Source organism: Papio anubis, chromosome 2, assembly GCF_008728515.1.
Source record: "Papio anubis isolate 15944 chromosome 2, Panubis1.0, whole genome shotgun sequence".
Classification (NCBI taxonomy): Eukaryota; Metazoa; Chordata; class Mammalia; order Primates; family Cercopithecidae; genus Papio; species Papio anubis.
In genome coordinates this window covers 20,381,303-20,396,767 of record NC_044977.1, presented here as the reverse complement: position 1 = coordinate 20,396,767, position 15,465 = coordinate 20,381,303, and the positions used below count along the sequence as shown (strand labels likewise).

The window sequence follows — 15,465 nt, the reverse complement described above, 5'->3', positions numbered from 1 at the left end:
CACTACTGGCTTCCTTGGTTCTCCAGCTTGGGGACAGTTTATGTTGGGATTTCTCTGCCTCCATAATCATGTAAGCCAATTCCCCTAATAAATCCCCTCTCATATATCTCTATCCCTATTTATCTCTACCTCTATCTCTATCATCTATCTATCTATCTATCTATATATCTATCTATCCATCTATCTATCTATCTTTATCTCTATCCTATTGGTTCTTTCTCTCTGGAGAATCCTGACTAATACAAGGTCCCACCTCAGAGTAGTGAAGCTTATTTTAGATAATGCATTAAAGTATCCAGCATAGTACTTGGCAGGTTAATTACCAGTTCTCCTTAAATGATGGCCATTAGACATACTTACATAATTACTTCTGACAAGAAAGTAAACTCAAGAGTCATACCAATGACTTTTATTTAAGATGATTTGTGAGTTGATGTGTAAGAAGGGTTGGTGAAGCTACGTGGGTGGCTCTTTAAATACCTTGTATTACGTTTTCAAATTTTTCTTTATTCTATTAAAATACCTTTTATTCTCTTTATTCCCATAAAAAGGCAACCAAGCAGAATATACTCTCAACTAAGATGCCAGCAGTAATTGGGGTATGATGCAAGTCATCTTGGAGCAGCTACATACCCTGCCCACTGCAGTCACTCAGCATCTGCAGTTGCTTTTTATAGCTGTTTTTACCCCCAACCCCGCCCCCATCCACACCCTGAAATGGTGAATTAGGGCTCAAAGAAAAAAACCAAAACTAGCATCTGATGTCATGAGGCGGAAGCAGAGTATTATTCAGGCCCTTTTTCAAACAGGGGAGCCATGTGTGCTTCTCCATGTTCTTCTTTCCTAGAGCTCCTTTCTTCCTCTACTTTCTTTCGGGATTTTATCTCCATCCTCAGGCATTCTCTTTCATTTCTCTCCTTTCTGCTTTCAGGTCCCTGAAAGGCAAAGAGCAGAAACAGGTAAAAATGCACAAACAGCTGACAACACTCCACATTTCTCTTAATAATCAGACACAGAGAAAGCCCTGATGGTTTAGCAGACTTCCACCTCTTGGTTTCCAGAAATACATTAGCATAAACCTAAGGATGTTGCTAAAGGTTTTGGTCACAAAGAAAAGAATAGAGGGGATTGGGCATCAGCAGATGGTCTGGGAAGGAAGTACAACCCGCACACACCTGTGATTCTTTGTCTCTGAACATACTGAGGGGCATGATTTCATGGCACGATGAAATTAACAGTCCCCTGGTGCTTTTTGAAAAGGAAAGTGTCAAGTGAGATCACACATGGAATGATTCTTAGCACTCTGTGTTCAGTCCCTTAAATTACATTAATAGTAGAGTTTTCACTAAATTTTAATGTGAGGACTGTGGGAAGAATGAAGTGTTAAGGAATGACACCCAACCAGATTAACAACCCCCAACATGTGTCCCCAGGATTCCACATTATTCACTGATTAATTGAACATATACTGTTGTTGTCGGATCAGGAGATATAACACTAAATAGACCTACTTCCTAGATATTACACCTAGGTGGAGGGATACAGACAGTCATCAATAAGCCTAAAAGGAAGTGAAAAAATAATCCACAGTGATAAGTGCAATGATAACTGTAAACAGAGTGATAGGGACCTACTGGAGGGTGGGGGGTTGCTTCTTTAGTTTGTATGGCCAGAGGGTGCCTTTCAAAGGAATTATCAAAACGATGGCATTAATAAATGTGGCCACGGTATCTATTTATGCTTCTATTTTAAAAAATAAACAAGCAAAACCATTACCCCTCTCCTATTCAAACTAGAAATGTTGGGAAACCCCTTAGTGTTTATCAGGTGAAGTTAAGCAGTGGTGAGTGGCGGTCACATGAGCAAGGTCATGCGTGCTCAGCTGTGCTGGCTGAGAGTTACTGAGGCATCTATCTGTTTAACACAGTGGTGTCAGCCACTCTACAATGTTAATGCAGTCATTAAGGTCTCTTATCAAAATGGTATAAGAAAGAGAAAATAGAGTGATGATTAAAGACCATCCGAGAAATGCTTGTAAATAATGCTTGGAAATACATTTTATCACATCACTTAGATGCTAAATGTGAAAATTATCAAAATAAGCCGACTGAATTTTTAAATATCAAAATGAAAGAATTTAACATTGTTGGTCATGATCAGGACACAGAAACAGTTTCTGGTTCTTTTTGATGTCAAACTATGTAAAATTTAAATCTAGGTATTAGTATATATTTGGTCCCCAAACAAAAGACGATATAAATCATTTTTAAATTTGCTGAAAAATAACACTTTTTAATGTAGTTAGCCTTAGGAAAGCATGTAGATTATCAAATAGGGAAAAGTTGAAGTGTATCTGTATATGTTCTGAATTTCTAATTTTGCATTAAGATTTTATAAAGTACTCTTTAAAAACTGATATAAAATAAAATATTTAAATTAAAATTAGTTATATAATGTGAAAATTTTAAAAATTTTATAAATTCCTAACAGGTTTCTAGTTATTATATATAACCATGAAAAAGAGTTTCGAGTTTAAAAAGTAGAAAATGCTTCCCTAAGTATCTTGGAACTCAAAAGGAAGAACGTGGAAAATGAATGCAACAAGCATATTTTATATTTTAGAGATAATACGATGAAGATCTTTTTAAGCAAAATGACTTTATACACTTCTAGGGCTTATAATAATAATATTAGCTAATGTCATGAAAGACAAGGAAAGATTGAGAAAGTGCTCCAGGGTAAAATAGACCACAGGAACATGAACATCAGTAGCAACACATGATTTCAAATTTCACTATAAAGAATATTATTGGGACAACTGGCAAAAAATATAAATAAGGTTTATGAATTAGAGATAATAGTATTATATCAGTATTAATTTCCTTAGTTTAATTATTGTATTGTGTTTATGTCAGAGAAAGTTCTTGTGCCTGTGTTTGGAGATGGGAAGAGGAGAGATAGTGCAGGCAAATATGGACGTGTTAACATTTGGAGGTAATCTAGGTGAAGGGGTATGGGAATTCTTTGTCCTATTCTTGCAACATTTCTCTAAGCCTGAGACAATATGAAAACAAACAGTATTTTTTTAAAAAAGCAAAACAGCAATTCTTTTTTTTTTTTTTTTTCCTTGAGAGTCTTGCTCTGTTGCCCAGGCTGGAGTACAATGGCTCCAATCACAGCTGACTGCAGTCTCAAACTTGGGCGCAAGGGATCCTCCCATCTCAGCCTCCCAAGCAGTCAGGAATACAGGTACAGGCCACCATGGCTGGCAGTTTTGTTTTTTTTTTTTAATTTTCATAGAGACAGGATTTCACTATGTTGCCCAGGCTGGTCTCAAATTCCTGGCCTCCACCTTCCAAAGTGCTGGGATTATAATAATTCTTAATAATAAGGTTTAGATACAGTAAAACGACAGCTGTCCACTATTCTCCCTTCCTTGTTCCTCTTCTGATCAGGTGGAGAAAGCAGCCTACAGAAGGGAAACCATATGGATACAGGGTCACTCTGAGCAAAAGTAAGGTGTCACCTGTAAGGCAAAGATGCACAGTGAGTCTCAACAGTTAATCTGCTAGATAGACAGCACCGTGCTCAGATGGACAATGAAACACAAAGCACTCAAGTATCTTCACCAGTGGACTCAGAGTCTAGCTCCAGAACCAGGAGTCATTACGCTTAGGTTCAGTTATTTGTTTTGTCTACTACACGGCAGCAACCCATTATTATTCCGGTTTTGCAAAATGAAACAAAAAACCAAAGACCTACAAAAAAGAAGCATTTTGCTCAAGGCCAGTCAGTGAGCATGCTGCAGAGTTGAAACATTAATTGATCTTTAGTTTATTACTTTATTTGATCTTTAGTTTATTACTTTATTTATCAAGTTTAGCATCATGAGTGGAGTTTCTATATTTCTATACTTCCCCCCATTTCATGTCTGTCTCTTCCTTTTACTTTACTGAGACTCCCATGACGTCACCGTGAGCACCTAGCCCACTCCTATTCCTGGATACTTACTAGACAGTGTTTGGTCATTCTTGTGTTTTTTAACTATAGGAGAACAAAACACCATCATGGACTATTTGCTAGAGGATTAAATATGAAAGGAGAGAAGCCACGGGGGCAGTTTTTTTCCCCCAAATTGTAAAAGGAGAATGAGTTACAATTATTTATAATAAGGTTGATGAAAGTAGGCTCAAGAAACTAGGGGGCTGAGTGTGGTGACTCATACCTGGAATCCTAGCACTTTGGGAGGCTGAGGCAGGAGCACTGCTTGAGCCCAAAAGTTTGAAACCAGCCTGGGCAACATAACAAGACCCTGTCTCTAGAAAAAAAAAGTTTAAAATTTAGTCAGTCATGGTGGCACATGCCTGTAGTCCCAGCTACTCAAGAGGCTGAGGTGGGAGGAACACTTGAGACCAGGAATTCGAGGCTGCAGTGAGCCATGATCAGGCCACTGCACTCCAGCCTGGGCAACAGAGTGAGACCCTATCTCGAAAAAAAAAAAAAAAGAAAAACTAGAAGACTTTGGTAAGAAAAATGTTTCGGGAACTCTTCCTATACCAGATGTCTTCAATTATAAATAATAATTTTCAAAAATTCAATCTGGGTTGTGTTAAACTGAATGTCATTTTTCAAAGATCTTATTACTAAGCTGTAAATGAAGAAGTTACATTTGTTCCCCTCAATGTTAAAGAGGACAAAACCTTTGGGTTTCCTTTTCTAAAGTGGCTTAAATATTCAGTAGCTCTGCTACATACCAAAGAGGCAGAACGTTTGTTTCTAAAGCACAGCTGTCGTTCAAAGGACTCCGAAAATTTCTCAATTTTGGAATGGGATCTGCCTTTTGATTCCAGTGGCTCCTTGAATGACCCATCCTCTGAGTATTTTCCGTAATCCCGCACGTGGCTACGGCATCGAAATTCTTGGTCCTCATGAGAATGCCTTCTAGGAAGACGATCAGATGATCGGCATCGGAATTCCTGGTCCTCATGAGAATGCCTTCTAGGATGGCGGTCAGATGATGGAATTCTGGGAAGCACAGGAAGCTGAGAATACAGAATGAAAAAATTTACAATATAAAAGGACTGTGCAATATTAGCACAGAGGCAGAATGTTTATAAACTACTAACTAAATGAATCTCACGTTGAATTGATATGTTTTCTTTGTGAAAGGAAAATAAAACTTGGGGCCCCCAAATCACTAAGCTAAAGGGAAAAGTCAAGCTGGGAACTGCTTAGGGCCAACCTGTCTCCTATTCTTTCAAAGTCACCCCTCTGCTCACTGAGATAAACGCATATCTGATTGCCTCCTTTGGAGAGGCTAATCCGAAACTCAAAAGAATGCAACCATTTGTCTCTTAACTACCCATGATGACCTGGAAGCCCCCTGCCCACTTTGGGTTTTCCCGAAACCCTTTGCTTTGAGTTGTCCTGCCTTTTCAAATCGAACCAATGTTCATCTTGCATATGTTGATTGATGTCTCATGTCTCCTTGAATGTATAAAACCAAACTGTGCTCTTACCACCTTCGGCACACGTCGTCAGGACCTCCTGAGGCTGTGTCATGGGCATGAATCCTCAGCCTTAGCAAAATAAACTTTCTAGATTAACTGAGACCTGCCTCAGATTTTGGGGGTTCACATTTTGGCAACCATGAAGGGATTCTGAGCGGAGATGCCCTTGACCTTTGACAAATCTCCTATTGGTGCTTGGTACCAGCATGAGCTAACTTTATGGCTCAAACCAATAGGACAATTTGCTGAGGTCTGAGAGCACCCCCTCCAGAGAGTCCCTGATCTCCCAAAATTTGGTCTCGATCTAAAGTTTATTTTGCTGTACAACTCCTCTCTCTCTCTCTCCTTTTTTTTTTTTTTTTTTTTTTTTTGGAGTTTAGTTTTACTTGCTTCCAACAAGGAAGGCAAGATTTCCTGTTTCCATGATGATGGAAGGCAGGTAACTTTTATGGAGTTTGAGCTTGCTTCCAACACGGAAGATGAGGTGTTTGCTTTTTTCTTTTCCTGCTTGTTAGGATGGTAGAGAGCAGTCCACAGCCTGAGACCCATCCCTAGGTAAGGAACTGAATTAGCATTTGTCTTGGCTAAAGTTAAGATTGACATCCAGGCCAGGTGTAGTGGCTCATGCCTGTAATCCCAGCACTTTGGGAGGCCAAGGCAGAGGGATCATCTGAAGTCAGGGGTTCGAGACCAGCCTGGACAACATGGTGAAACCCTGTCTCTACTAAAAAATAGCAAAAGATTAGCTGGGCGTGGTGGTGTGTGCCTGTAGTCCCAGCCGGAAGGCTGAGGCAGGAGAATAGCTTGAACCCGGGAGGCAGAGGTTGCAGTGAGCTGAGATCGCGCTATTGCACTCCAGCCTGGGCAAGAAGTGCGAAATTACATCTTAAAAAAAAAAAAAAAAAGATTAATACACAGTTCCAGCTGGCATTAATTTCTCTTTGCCATTAGAGCACTCAGTGACCATATAAGTTGTGCCATCATTTGTTTTGTTTAACTGTTTTTTTATTGTTGTTTCTGTTTTTGTTATTGTTTCAGTCTTTTTCCCATTGGGTTTGATCAACTCTATCTGACTTGATCAAATCAAAAGGAAATTTCCAAAACTATGGGGAATAAGGCCTCTGAAGTGGCTATGTTCCCACCAAAAAAGTGGTATGGTAGGGGAAGAAAAACAGCCAGCAAAAGGAAAAATAAAAAAAGGAAAGATTTTTTTACTTTGACTACTTAAGAGTCTTTATTTACATAACAAGGCCATCTTTTTGCTATCCAGGCCAAACTGAAAGCAATGGCTGTCACCCCACACTGCAGTTTGATAGCTAAGGTCCTGCCTTCTTTTTTCCACCATGACAGCCTGGGTTTTGTTTCTTAAATAGAGCCCTTTCTGGTTTGATACTTGATACTTCTGAAATAATTGTAATTTGTCCTAGCTAAAATATGGTAATAAGATTTAAAAAGTTTTTTTTAAGGAGCTCAATGATTAAAGTAAGCTTAATTAAAAGCTAACATTGAAGATGTATGTGTATATGTGTATGTGTGTGTGTTTGTATTTAAAAGGCCTTCCTGTTTTTGGTTGTTTTTTTGTTTTTCTTTTTGTATGTTTGTTTGTTTGTTTTGTCTCCTAGGACCTTGTCCTTTTTTAAGCAAAAGTTTTTTTCTTCACGGTTGACTGAATCCTGTTTTCTTCATTTACTTCTGCTGTCTCTCCTTTCTCTTGCACCCTCTGCTGCATGAGAGACCTCAAATAGTATATAATAGCCCAGGGTTCTTTAACGAAAACAGAGAAGGTGCCAGACTCCCTTTGGGGGAGAAACCTGTTTTTCCTTATGGAACCACAAGAGTGTAAACAGACAAGTTTGTCTCAGCTTTTAAACTGCTTGCTTTTGTATTCTGTCACCTGATTTATTGTCTAAAATAATTACTGCAACAGAGAATGCTCTTGGGTTTGTAAAGAAGAATGTATTTAGACACTTAGAAATGTCTTTATTGAAAAAGAAAAAATTAAGTGCACTGTAAAAACATCACATGGGCTAGCCTCAGGATAATTCTCCATTTTTGGAAAGCCAGGATTCAGTGTGGGCTCTGCCCAAAGCTCAGACATCCAGTTGAAAGATAGGTAGTCCCTATGTAAATAAAATTAGTCTCCTTATACAATCTTATAATAGATTTTTATAATTTTATGTTTTATTTGACATCCATTGTTAATCTTCCCCTAGCATACCAGACTTTTATTCTCCATACCTTACAATGTAAGTTTTGCTACTAGATTTTTCACCTGAGTTGCTTCCTTTAATATGTAAACTTAAAGCTATTTAGCTGATAACTGCCTAGGGTTGTGAAACAGGTTATCAAGAATCTGAATGTCTAAGATAGGAAAAAAAAAACAACGGTTTTTATGAATCTATAAGATGTACTTCTTTCAGCATCCCTAATACCTCTATGTATTTATGTGTTGTGGACACAGTGTTTCACTACTGAAAATATATAAAAGAGCTCTAATTAATTGGTTTAAAGAAAAATAAAAGCACTTGAATCAATACTTTATCAGGACAAAAGAAAAGACTAGTCAAATGTGTTTTCAACTTTATGTAACTTAAGTAAAACCTTTAATAAGTAAGCTAACTTTAAAATTATTGGTAAAATAATACTAGAAATGTTTTAAGAATTGCCAGCATACATATTTGTTTGCATTTATTAATCAAGTAATTTTATGCTTATCCCTACCAAATACTATAAGGTGACAAAATTTGACATAGGGGTTACAGAACTATAAACCCAGCCAAAAACAGAATGATCTTTACTTGTGTAATATTTAATAATTTGACAATGATATTGGTTTAATAAAAATAGCTACATTTTGAATTTAGTAAGATTACCATAACTTCTTATCTTGTGACTTTAGGCAGTCTAGTCCACAGGCAGTGAGGTTTGTTTTGGCAAAGGACTGTTATTGTCTTTGTTTCAAAGCTAAATTATAAACTAAGTTCCTCCCAAAGTTAGTTCAGCCTATGCCCAGGAATAAACAAGGACAAACTTAAAAGGAGGTTAAAAGCAAGATGGAGTCAGTGAAGTTCAATCTTTTTCACTGTCTCAGTTATAATCTTACAATGGTGGTTCCATAACTTTAAATGATGATTATTACAGTTTTCATAAATAATCCAGGTAAACAATTAAAATAAAATGATTAGGTAAATGTAATGGGATAAATACTTGTAGACAAACCTGTCATAATTCAGAATCTAAAGTTAAATTAAACAATAGATATTTCATTATTTGAGTATTTTCCAAATAAAATATATTTGTAGGAAAACATTCTTTCTTAAAGAAAAGGTGTGTTATTTTAAAAGAGAAGAACAATTTTTGTCTAATTCAAAGCTTATTTAAAGGTCATATATAAAACAAGGTAACAGGAAACAAGAGAGATGTAAAAAAAAAGTTATAAAAATAAAGAGGGAGTTTCTTTGTAAGAAAGCTTGAAGAGAAATAATTTCATAGGAGAAAGACTCTTCTATGGTAAATTTAGTCCTAGAGTAAAATGACTGGTTGTTTAACAAAGAAGGATGCTCAGATCAAACTAGAAAATCCAAGCATGTTATGAATGGTCTGTGTAAGACATAACAAAAGGATTTTATTTTATTTTATTTTATTTTATTTTATTTTAATTATACTTTAAGTTCTAGGGTACATGTGCACAATGTGTAGGTTTGATACATAGGTATACATGTGTCATGTTGGTTTGTTGCACCCATCAACTTATCATTTACATTAGGTATTTCTCCTAATGCTATCCCTCCCCCAGGCCCCCATGCTCCATCAGGCCTCTGTGTGTGATGTTCCCCACCCTCTGTCCAAGTGATCTCATTGTTCAATTCCCACCTATGAGTGAGAGCATGCGGTGTTTGGTTTTCTGTCCTTGTGATATTTTGCTGAGAATGACGGTTTCCAGCTTCATCTATGTCCCTGCAAAGGACACAAACTCATCCTTTTTTATGGCTGCATAGCATTCTATAGTGTATATGTGTTGCATTTTCTTAATCCAGTCTATCATTGATGGACATTTGAGTTGGTTCCAAGTCTTTTGTGAATACTGCCACGATAAATGTATGTGTCCATGTGTCTTTATAGTAGCATGATTTATAATCCTTCAAGTATATATACAATAAATATATGTGTGCATGTGTCTTATAGTAGCATGATTTCTAATCCTTCGGGTATATGCCCAGTAATGGGATTGCTGGGTCAAATGGTATTTCTAGTTCTAGATCCTTGAGGAATCACCACAGTGTCTTCCACAATGGCTGAACTAATTTACACTCCCACCAACTGTGTAAAAGTGTTCCTATTTCCCCACATCCTCTCCAGCACCTGTTGTTTCCTGACTTTTTAATGATCACCATTCCAACTGACGCAAGATGGTATCTTATTGTGGTTTTGATTTGTATTTCTCTGATGACCAGTGATGATGAGCATTTTTTCATGTGTCTGTTGGCTGCATAGATGTCTTCTTTAGCAAAGTGTCTGTTCATATCCTTTGCCCACTTTTTGATGGGGTTGTTTGTTTTTTTCTTGTAAATTTGTTTGAGTTATTTGTAGATTCTGGGTAATAGCCCTTTGTCAGATGACTAGATTGCAAAAATTTTCTCCCATTCTGTAGGTTGCCTGTTCACTCTGATGGTAGTTTCTTTTGCTGTGCGGAAGCTCTTTAGTTTAATTAGATCCCATTTGTCTACTTTGGCTTTTGTTGCCATTGCTTTTGCTGTTTTAGTCATGAAATCCTTTCCCATTCCTATGTCCTGAATGGTATTGCCTAAGTTTTCTTCTAGAGTTTTTATGGTTTTAGGTCTAACATTTATGTCTTTAATCCATCTTGAATTAATTTTTGTATAAGGTGTAAGGAAGGGATCCAGTTTCAGCTTTCTACATGCAGCTAGCCAGTTTTTCCAGCACCATTTATTAAATAGGGAATCCTTTCCCTGTTGCTTGTTTTTGTCAGGTTTGCCAAAGATCAGATGGTTGCAGATGTGTGGTGTTGTTTCTGAGGCCTCTGTTCTGTTCCATTGGTCTATATATCTGTTTTGGTACCCGTACCATGCTGATTTGGTTACTGTAGCCTTGTAGTATAGTTTGAAGTCAGGTAGCGTGATGCCTCCAGCTTTGTTCTTTTGGTTTTGGATTGTCTTGGCAATGCGGACTCTTTTTTGGTTCCATATGAGCTTTAAAGTAGTTTTTTCCAATTCTGTGAAGAAAGTTATTGGTAGCTTGATGGGGATGGCATTGAATCTATAAATCACTTTGAGCAGTATGGCCATTTTCACGATATTGATTCTTCCTAGTCATGAGCATGGAATATTCTTCCATTTGTTTGTGTCCTCTTTTATTTAATTGAGCAGTGGTTTGTAGTTCTCCTTGAAGAGGTCCTTCACATCCCTTGTAAGTTGGATTCCTAGGTATTTTATTCTCTTTGTAGCAATTGTGAATGGGAGTTCACCCATGATTTGGCTCTCTGTCTGTTAATGGCGTATAGCAATGCTCGTGATTTTTGCACACAGATTTTGTATCCTGAGACTTTGCTGAAGTTGCTTATCAGCTTAAGGAGATTTTGGGGTGAGATGATGGGGTTTTCTAAATATATTTTTTAAAATACCAAAAACTTTTATACGATCAAGTTGTCATAATATTATTAGGTTTTGGTTTGCTAAAAAAGAACTGAGATTAAAAATGTTTTTTATTTAAGGTTCTTAACATCGTGTATCTCTCTTTATGCACTTTTAAAGTACTTGTGTCACTGAGTTACAGGCTTTGACTCCTGGGTCTAAAAAGGAAACCAAGTCCTGTTAAATGTTAAACGCTGACAGCAACTAAAGCCCTATCTTCAGGCCCTGTAGAAAATGCCAATCAAAATAAACTGCATTCCTGAGACCCAGGGCCAGAAATTAAAGCTATTCAACTCCTCAAGGCCTGGGGACTATCAAGGAAGAGGTGGGTGTGTGAGATTGTAAGGGCCAATTTTGAGAGAGAAAATAAGTTCAGTTTCTCTATAATTTTTTTTAAGAGAAAGTCTCGCTCTGTCTACCAGGCTGGAGTGCAGTGGTGCAAGCTCAGCCCACTGCAACCTCCGCTGCCTGGGCTCAAGCAATTCTCCTGCCTCAGCCTCTCAAGTAGCTGAGATTACAAGTGTCCACCACCATGCCTGGCTCATTTTTGTGTTTTAGTAGAGATGGGGTTTCACCATGTTGGTGAGGCTGGTCTCAAACTCCTGACCTCAAATGATCTGCCCACCTCGGCCTCCCAAAGTGCTGGGATTACAGGCATGAGCCACTGCACCTGGCCAGTTTCTCTATAAATCAATAATCAGTGTCAAAGGCACACTGATGCAAGGCCAGCTTATGGGCCCCTATGTCAAATTAACAAGGATTTCTTGAAGCATTAGCCAACTCCTTAATGAAGGTTATAAAGGTTTTAAAAGGCTTATGGAAGTTATATCTTACAGTCAGGATTAAAATTTTATAGATTGTTTATAACATTTTGAAAAACAAATGTAATTGGCTTGATGCAGTTTTTATTAGGGCTTATTGTTTGGAAAATTAAGTCTCCTATTTCAAAGAATGAAGATTTCACTTTTTAAAAAAAATCCTTTATCACTTTAGTTAAATGAAATGACTTATTTTATAATGACCTGCGATCCTATTTTGTGATATCAAGTGTTTTAAACCTTTGATATTTGACGAACTTTCCAAATCAAATAATAAATTATGTCTTTTTCTGACCCAATCAGTCCTTTAAGATAATAGGTTCCCTAAAGTCCAAAAATGACATAATTGGCTCAGCTGGCATAACAATTATACAGGAAGCACTGTCAAATATAAAATGGTGTTTGGTTTTCTTAGGGCTGTATTTCTATAAATATGTTATTGGTATGTGTTCCAAAATTATGGGAAACTCCTATAATTCCAATATGACTTAATGGACATTATCAGTAATAATTATAATTGTTAGGTTAAATTATTGTGTGCCACAGAAGTAACAAATTTCCTTGTCAATTGTGTCTTTAACTATGGCTGCCCTAAAAGTTTTTTGTCATCCATGGACAATTGTTGTCTTGTTTTGGTCCTCTTTAGAAGGTGGTTTTATAATCAGCTATAAAACTCTAACAGGTGCTCTTGAATGCAGGTTTCTGATAACTTTGGAGATTGTGACATCAGAATAGAAGAAAGACGTCAGGACTCATGGAGAGCTGAAATGTGTATGACTATCAAGCAGACCAGGAATTAACTGCATCAACTAAACTAATAATAGAAGTCTGAAGTAATCTTTTTAACTTTTTGCTTAAAACTTTGCTGAGCCTTTGTTTTGTTTTTCAGAGTCAAGAAAACTCTTAAGCTATTTACAATAGGTTTTAATAATTGAGTTAAGTATACTCCCATGAACAAAATGTGGGGCATATTTGTTTTCTCTCTACCTGATTTCTCCAGAGTTTGGAAACTGTGAGTATTCTTAACTTACAGCAATACAATTATTTGCCTAAGTGCAATAAGAATCTGTTTTCATTTATAGCAGGACACAGTTGGAGAAACTTGTTATTTTACCAAGGCTTTGACTGGAATGGTGTGCTTTCCTTTAAGGAATCAAACTTGACTTACAAAGTCAGTAAAAGTCCCTGGGGAAAACTGCCCTCAAACTTGTCTACACAATTCCTGTACAGGGTTCCTGACCTGTGGTAAGTAAAGAATGTAACCTTCTTACAGGCCTAAGAGCCCCAGGTTTTATCTTAGAACCTCAAGAGGAGAGGATCAACCAACTCAGCTCACCTTTAAAAAAAGTCTTATCTGAGATTCCTTCTATATAACAAAGTTCCATCAAAGCCAACTTAAAAGCCTATGTAAAAAATAATTACTCTTGTTGAACTGTACACAAATGATTAGGCCAAGTATAATAAAGCAAAGCAGTCCTACCATGATTTGTCTTTGGTAAAAATGGGAAACTGGAGAGAGAAAAATTGTTTCAAAAACTATAGCATACCTGTTGTTAGATTTTAGACTTGCCTAATGTTTTCCAATTTTTGTTCTTTTCTACATCTTGGACCAAATTCTAAATTTTCTTGGCTACAAGTCTTCAAAACAATGTTTTCCATTTTTTCCTTCTTTTTTTCCCATGTTTTTCTCATTTGGAGTCACCAAAATCCAGGCCATGCTTTCATAAAGCCCTGCAAACCGAAGCTAGGCAACTTAAACTTCAGAAGAAAATAACAGCAACCTATTTACATATATAAGCCACTTTCATACCTTCCTACTGATGTATGGACTTCAGAGTAATGTGACCAATATTGATATTCCAGAATTGTTCTTTTGTTTGTTGTTTTTCTTCCTTCCTCCTCCTATTTTCTCTTCACAGGACATGAGACTTCACAACTTGCTAAGAATGAGCCTGCCTAACAACTTGGAACCTACCTGTCTAGGAATAAACCATTCTATCCATGAGACAGCAGTGGAACCTACCTGTCTAGGAATAAACAACCATTCTATCCATGAGAGAGCAGATGAAACCTGAGACCAGAGACTCATTTCCTTCTAAAATACTTATTCCAAAAAATTGTATTTAAAAAAAAGGAGGGAAATGTGAAAGAAAAATAATCTTGGGGCCCCAAATCACTAAGCTAAAGCAAAAAGTCAGGCTGGGAACTGCTGAGGGCCAATCTGCCTCCCATTCTTTCAAAGTCACCCCTCTGCTCACTGAGATAAATGTATATCTGATTGCCTCCTTTGGAAAGGCTAATCAGAAACTCAAAAGAATGCAACCATTTGTCTCTTATCTACCCATAACCTGGAAGCCCCCACAAGCTTTGAGTCTTCCTGCCTTGCTTTGAGTTGTCCTGCCTTTCCAGATAGAACCAATATTCATACTGCATATGTTGATTGATGTCTCATGCCTCCCTAGAATGTTTAAAACCAAAGTGTGCTCTGATCACCTTGGGCACTTGTTGGGACCTCCTGAGGCTGTGTCACAGGTGTGCATCCTCGAGCTTGGCAAAATAAACTTTCTAAATTAACTGAGACCTGTCTCAGATTTTCAGGGTTCACATTTTCTTGATCAGTAAGACTTTTCTCCTACAGTGAGGCAGCAGAGTCAATTGGTTAAAACGTTAAGTAGAACATCCTGAGACTAGCTTTGTTGCTTACTACTCCATCATTAGAACACTAAAACAAAAGATGCCAATCCTTAAGTTGATATGTAAAAATATATCCCCAAATTATTTTTTAAATGTTTTAATGGAGCCATAAATGTTTAGGGAATATAAAAGTAAATATTCATGTAATTTTTACATGGAGAAACAATTTCTAAGTAAAAGAGTAATGGAAGAAGTCATAAGGAAAAAAATCAACTTTACTATATAAAAATATAAAGCTAGGCCAGGCACTGTGGCTCATGCCTGTAATCCCAGCACTTTGGGAGGCCGAGGTGAGTGGATCACCTGATGTCAGGAGTTTGAGACCAGCCTGGCTAGCATAGTGAAACCCTGTCTTTACTAAAAATACAAAAAAATTAGCTGGGTGTGGTGGTAGGCACCTGTAATCCTAGCTACTTGGGAGGCTGAGGCACAAGAATCACTTGAACCCGCGAGGCGGAGGTTGCAGTGAGCTGAGATTGCACCACTGCACTCCAGCCTGGGCAACAGAGCAAGACTCTGTCTCCAAAAAGTAAAAATAAAATAAAAAAATATATATAAAACTAATATGTATTAAAAGCAACATAAACAAATTTAAACTACAGGTGAAAAAATGAACTTTAAAAAATGTGCTATATATTGCTAATGTTTAATAAATATCCTAGAGATACATCAGTACATCTCACACACATAAAAAGAGATCATATAATATAATGACATCAATCATTAACATCACAATTGGAAAATGGGCAAAGGACAGACAGTTTAGACAAGCCAAACTTTTTGAAATAATTA

The 15,465-nt window shown here is 37.1% G+C and overlaps 1 protein-coding gene across 1 annotated transcript in view; it reads right to left on the bottom strand.

Annotated features, from left to right (window-relative positions):
* Window positions 1–394: 394 nt before the first annotated feature.
* LNP1 (leukemia NUP98 fusion partner 1) overlaps window positions 395–15,465 on the bottom strand; it is a 51,077-nt gene continuing 36,006 nt past the window's right edge. The window contains exons 3-4 of the mRNA XM_003893860.3: window positions 4,755–5,042; window positions 395–935 (exon numbers count right to left, since the gene is read on the bottom strand). Of these exons, the coding sequence (XP_003893909.1) occupies window positions 786–935; window positions 4,755–5,042 (438 nt within the window). The 3' untranslated portion in view covers window positions 395–785. The remainder of the gene's footprint in view (window positions 936–4,754; window positions 5,043–15,465) is intronic.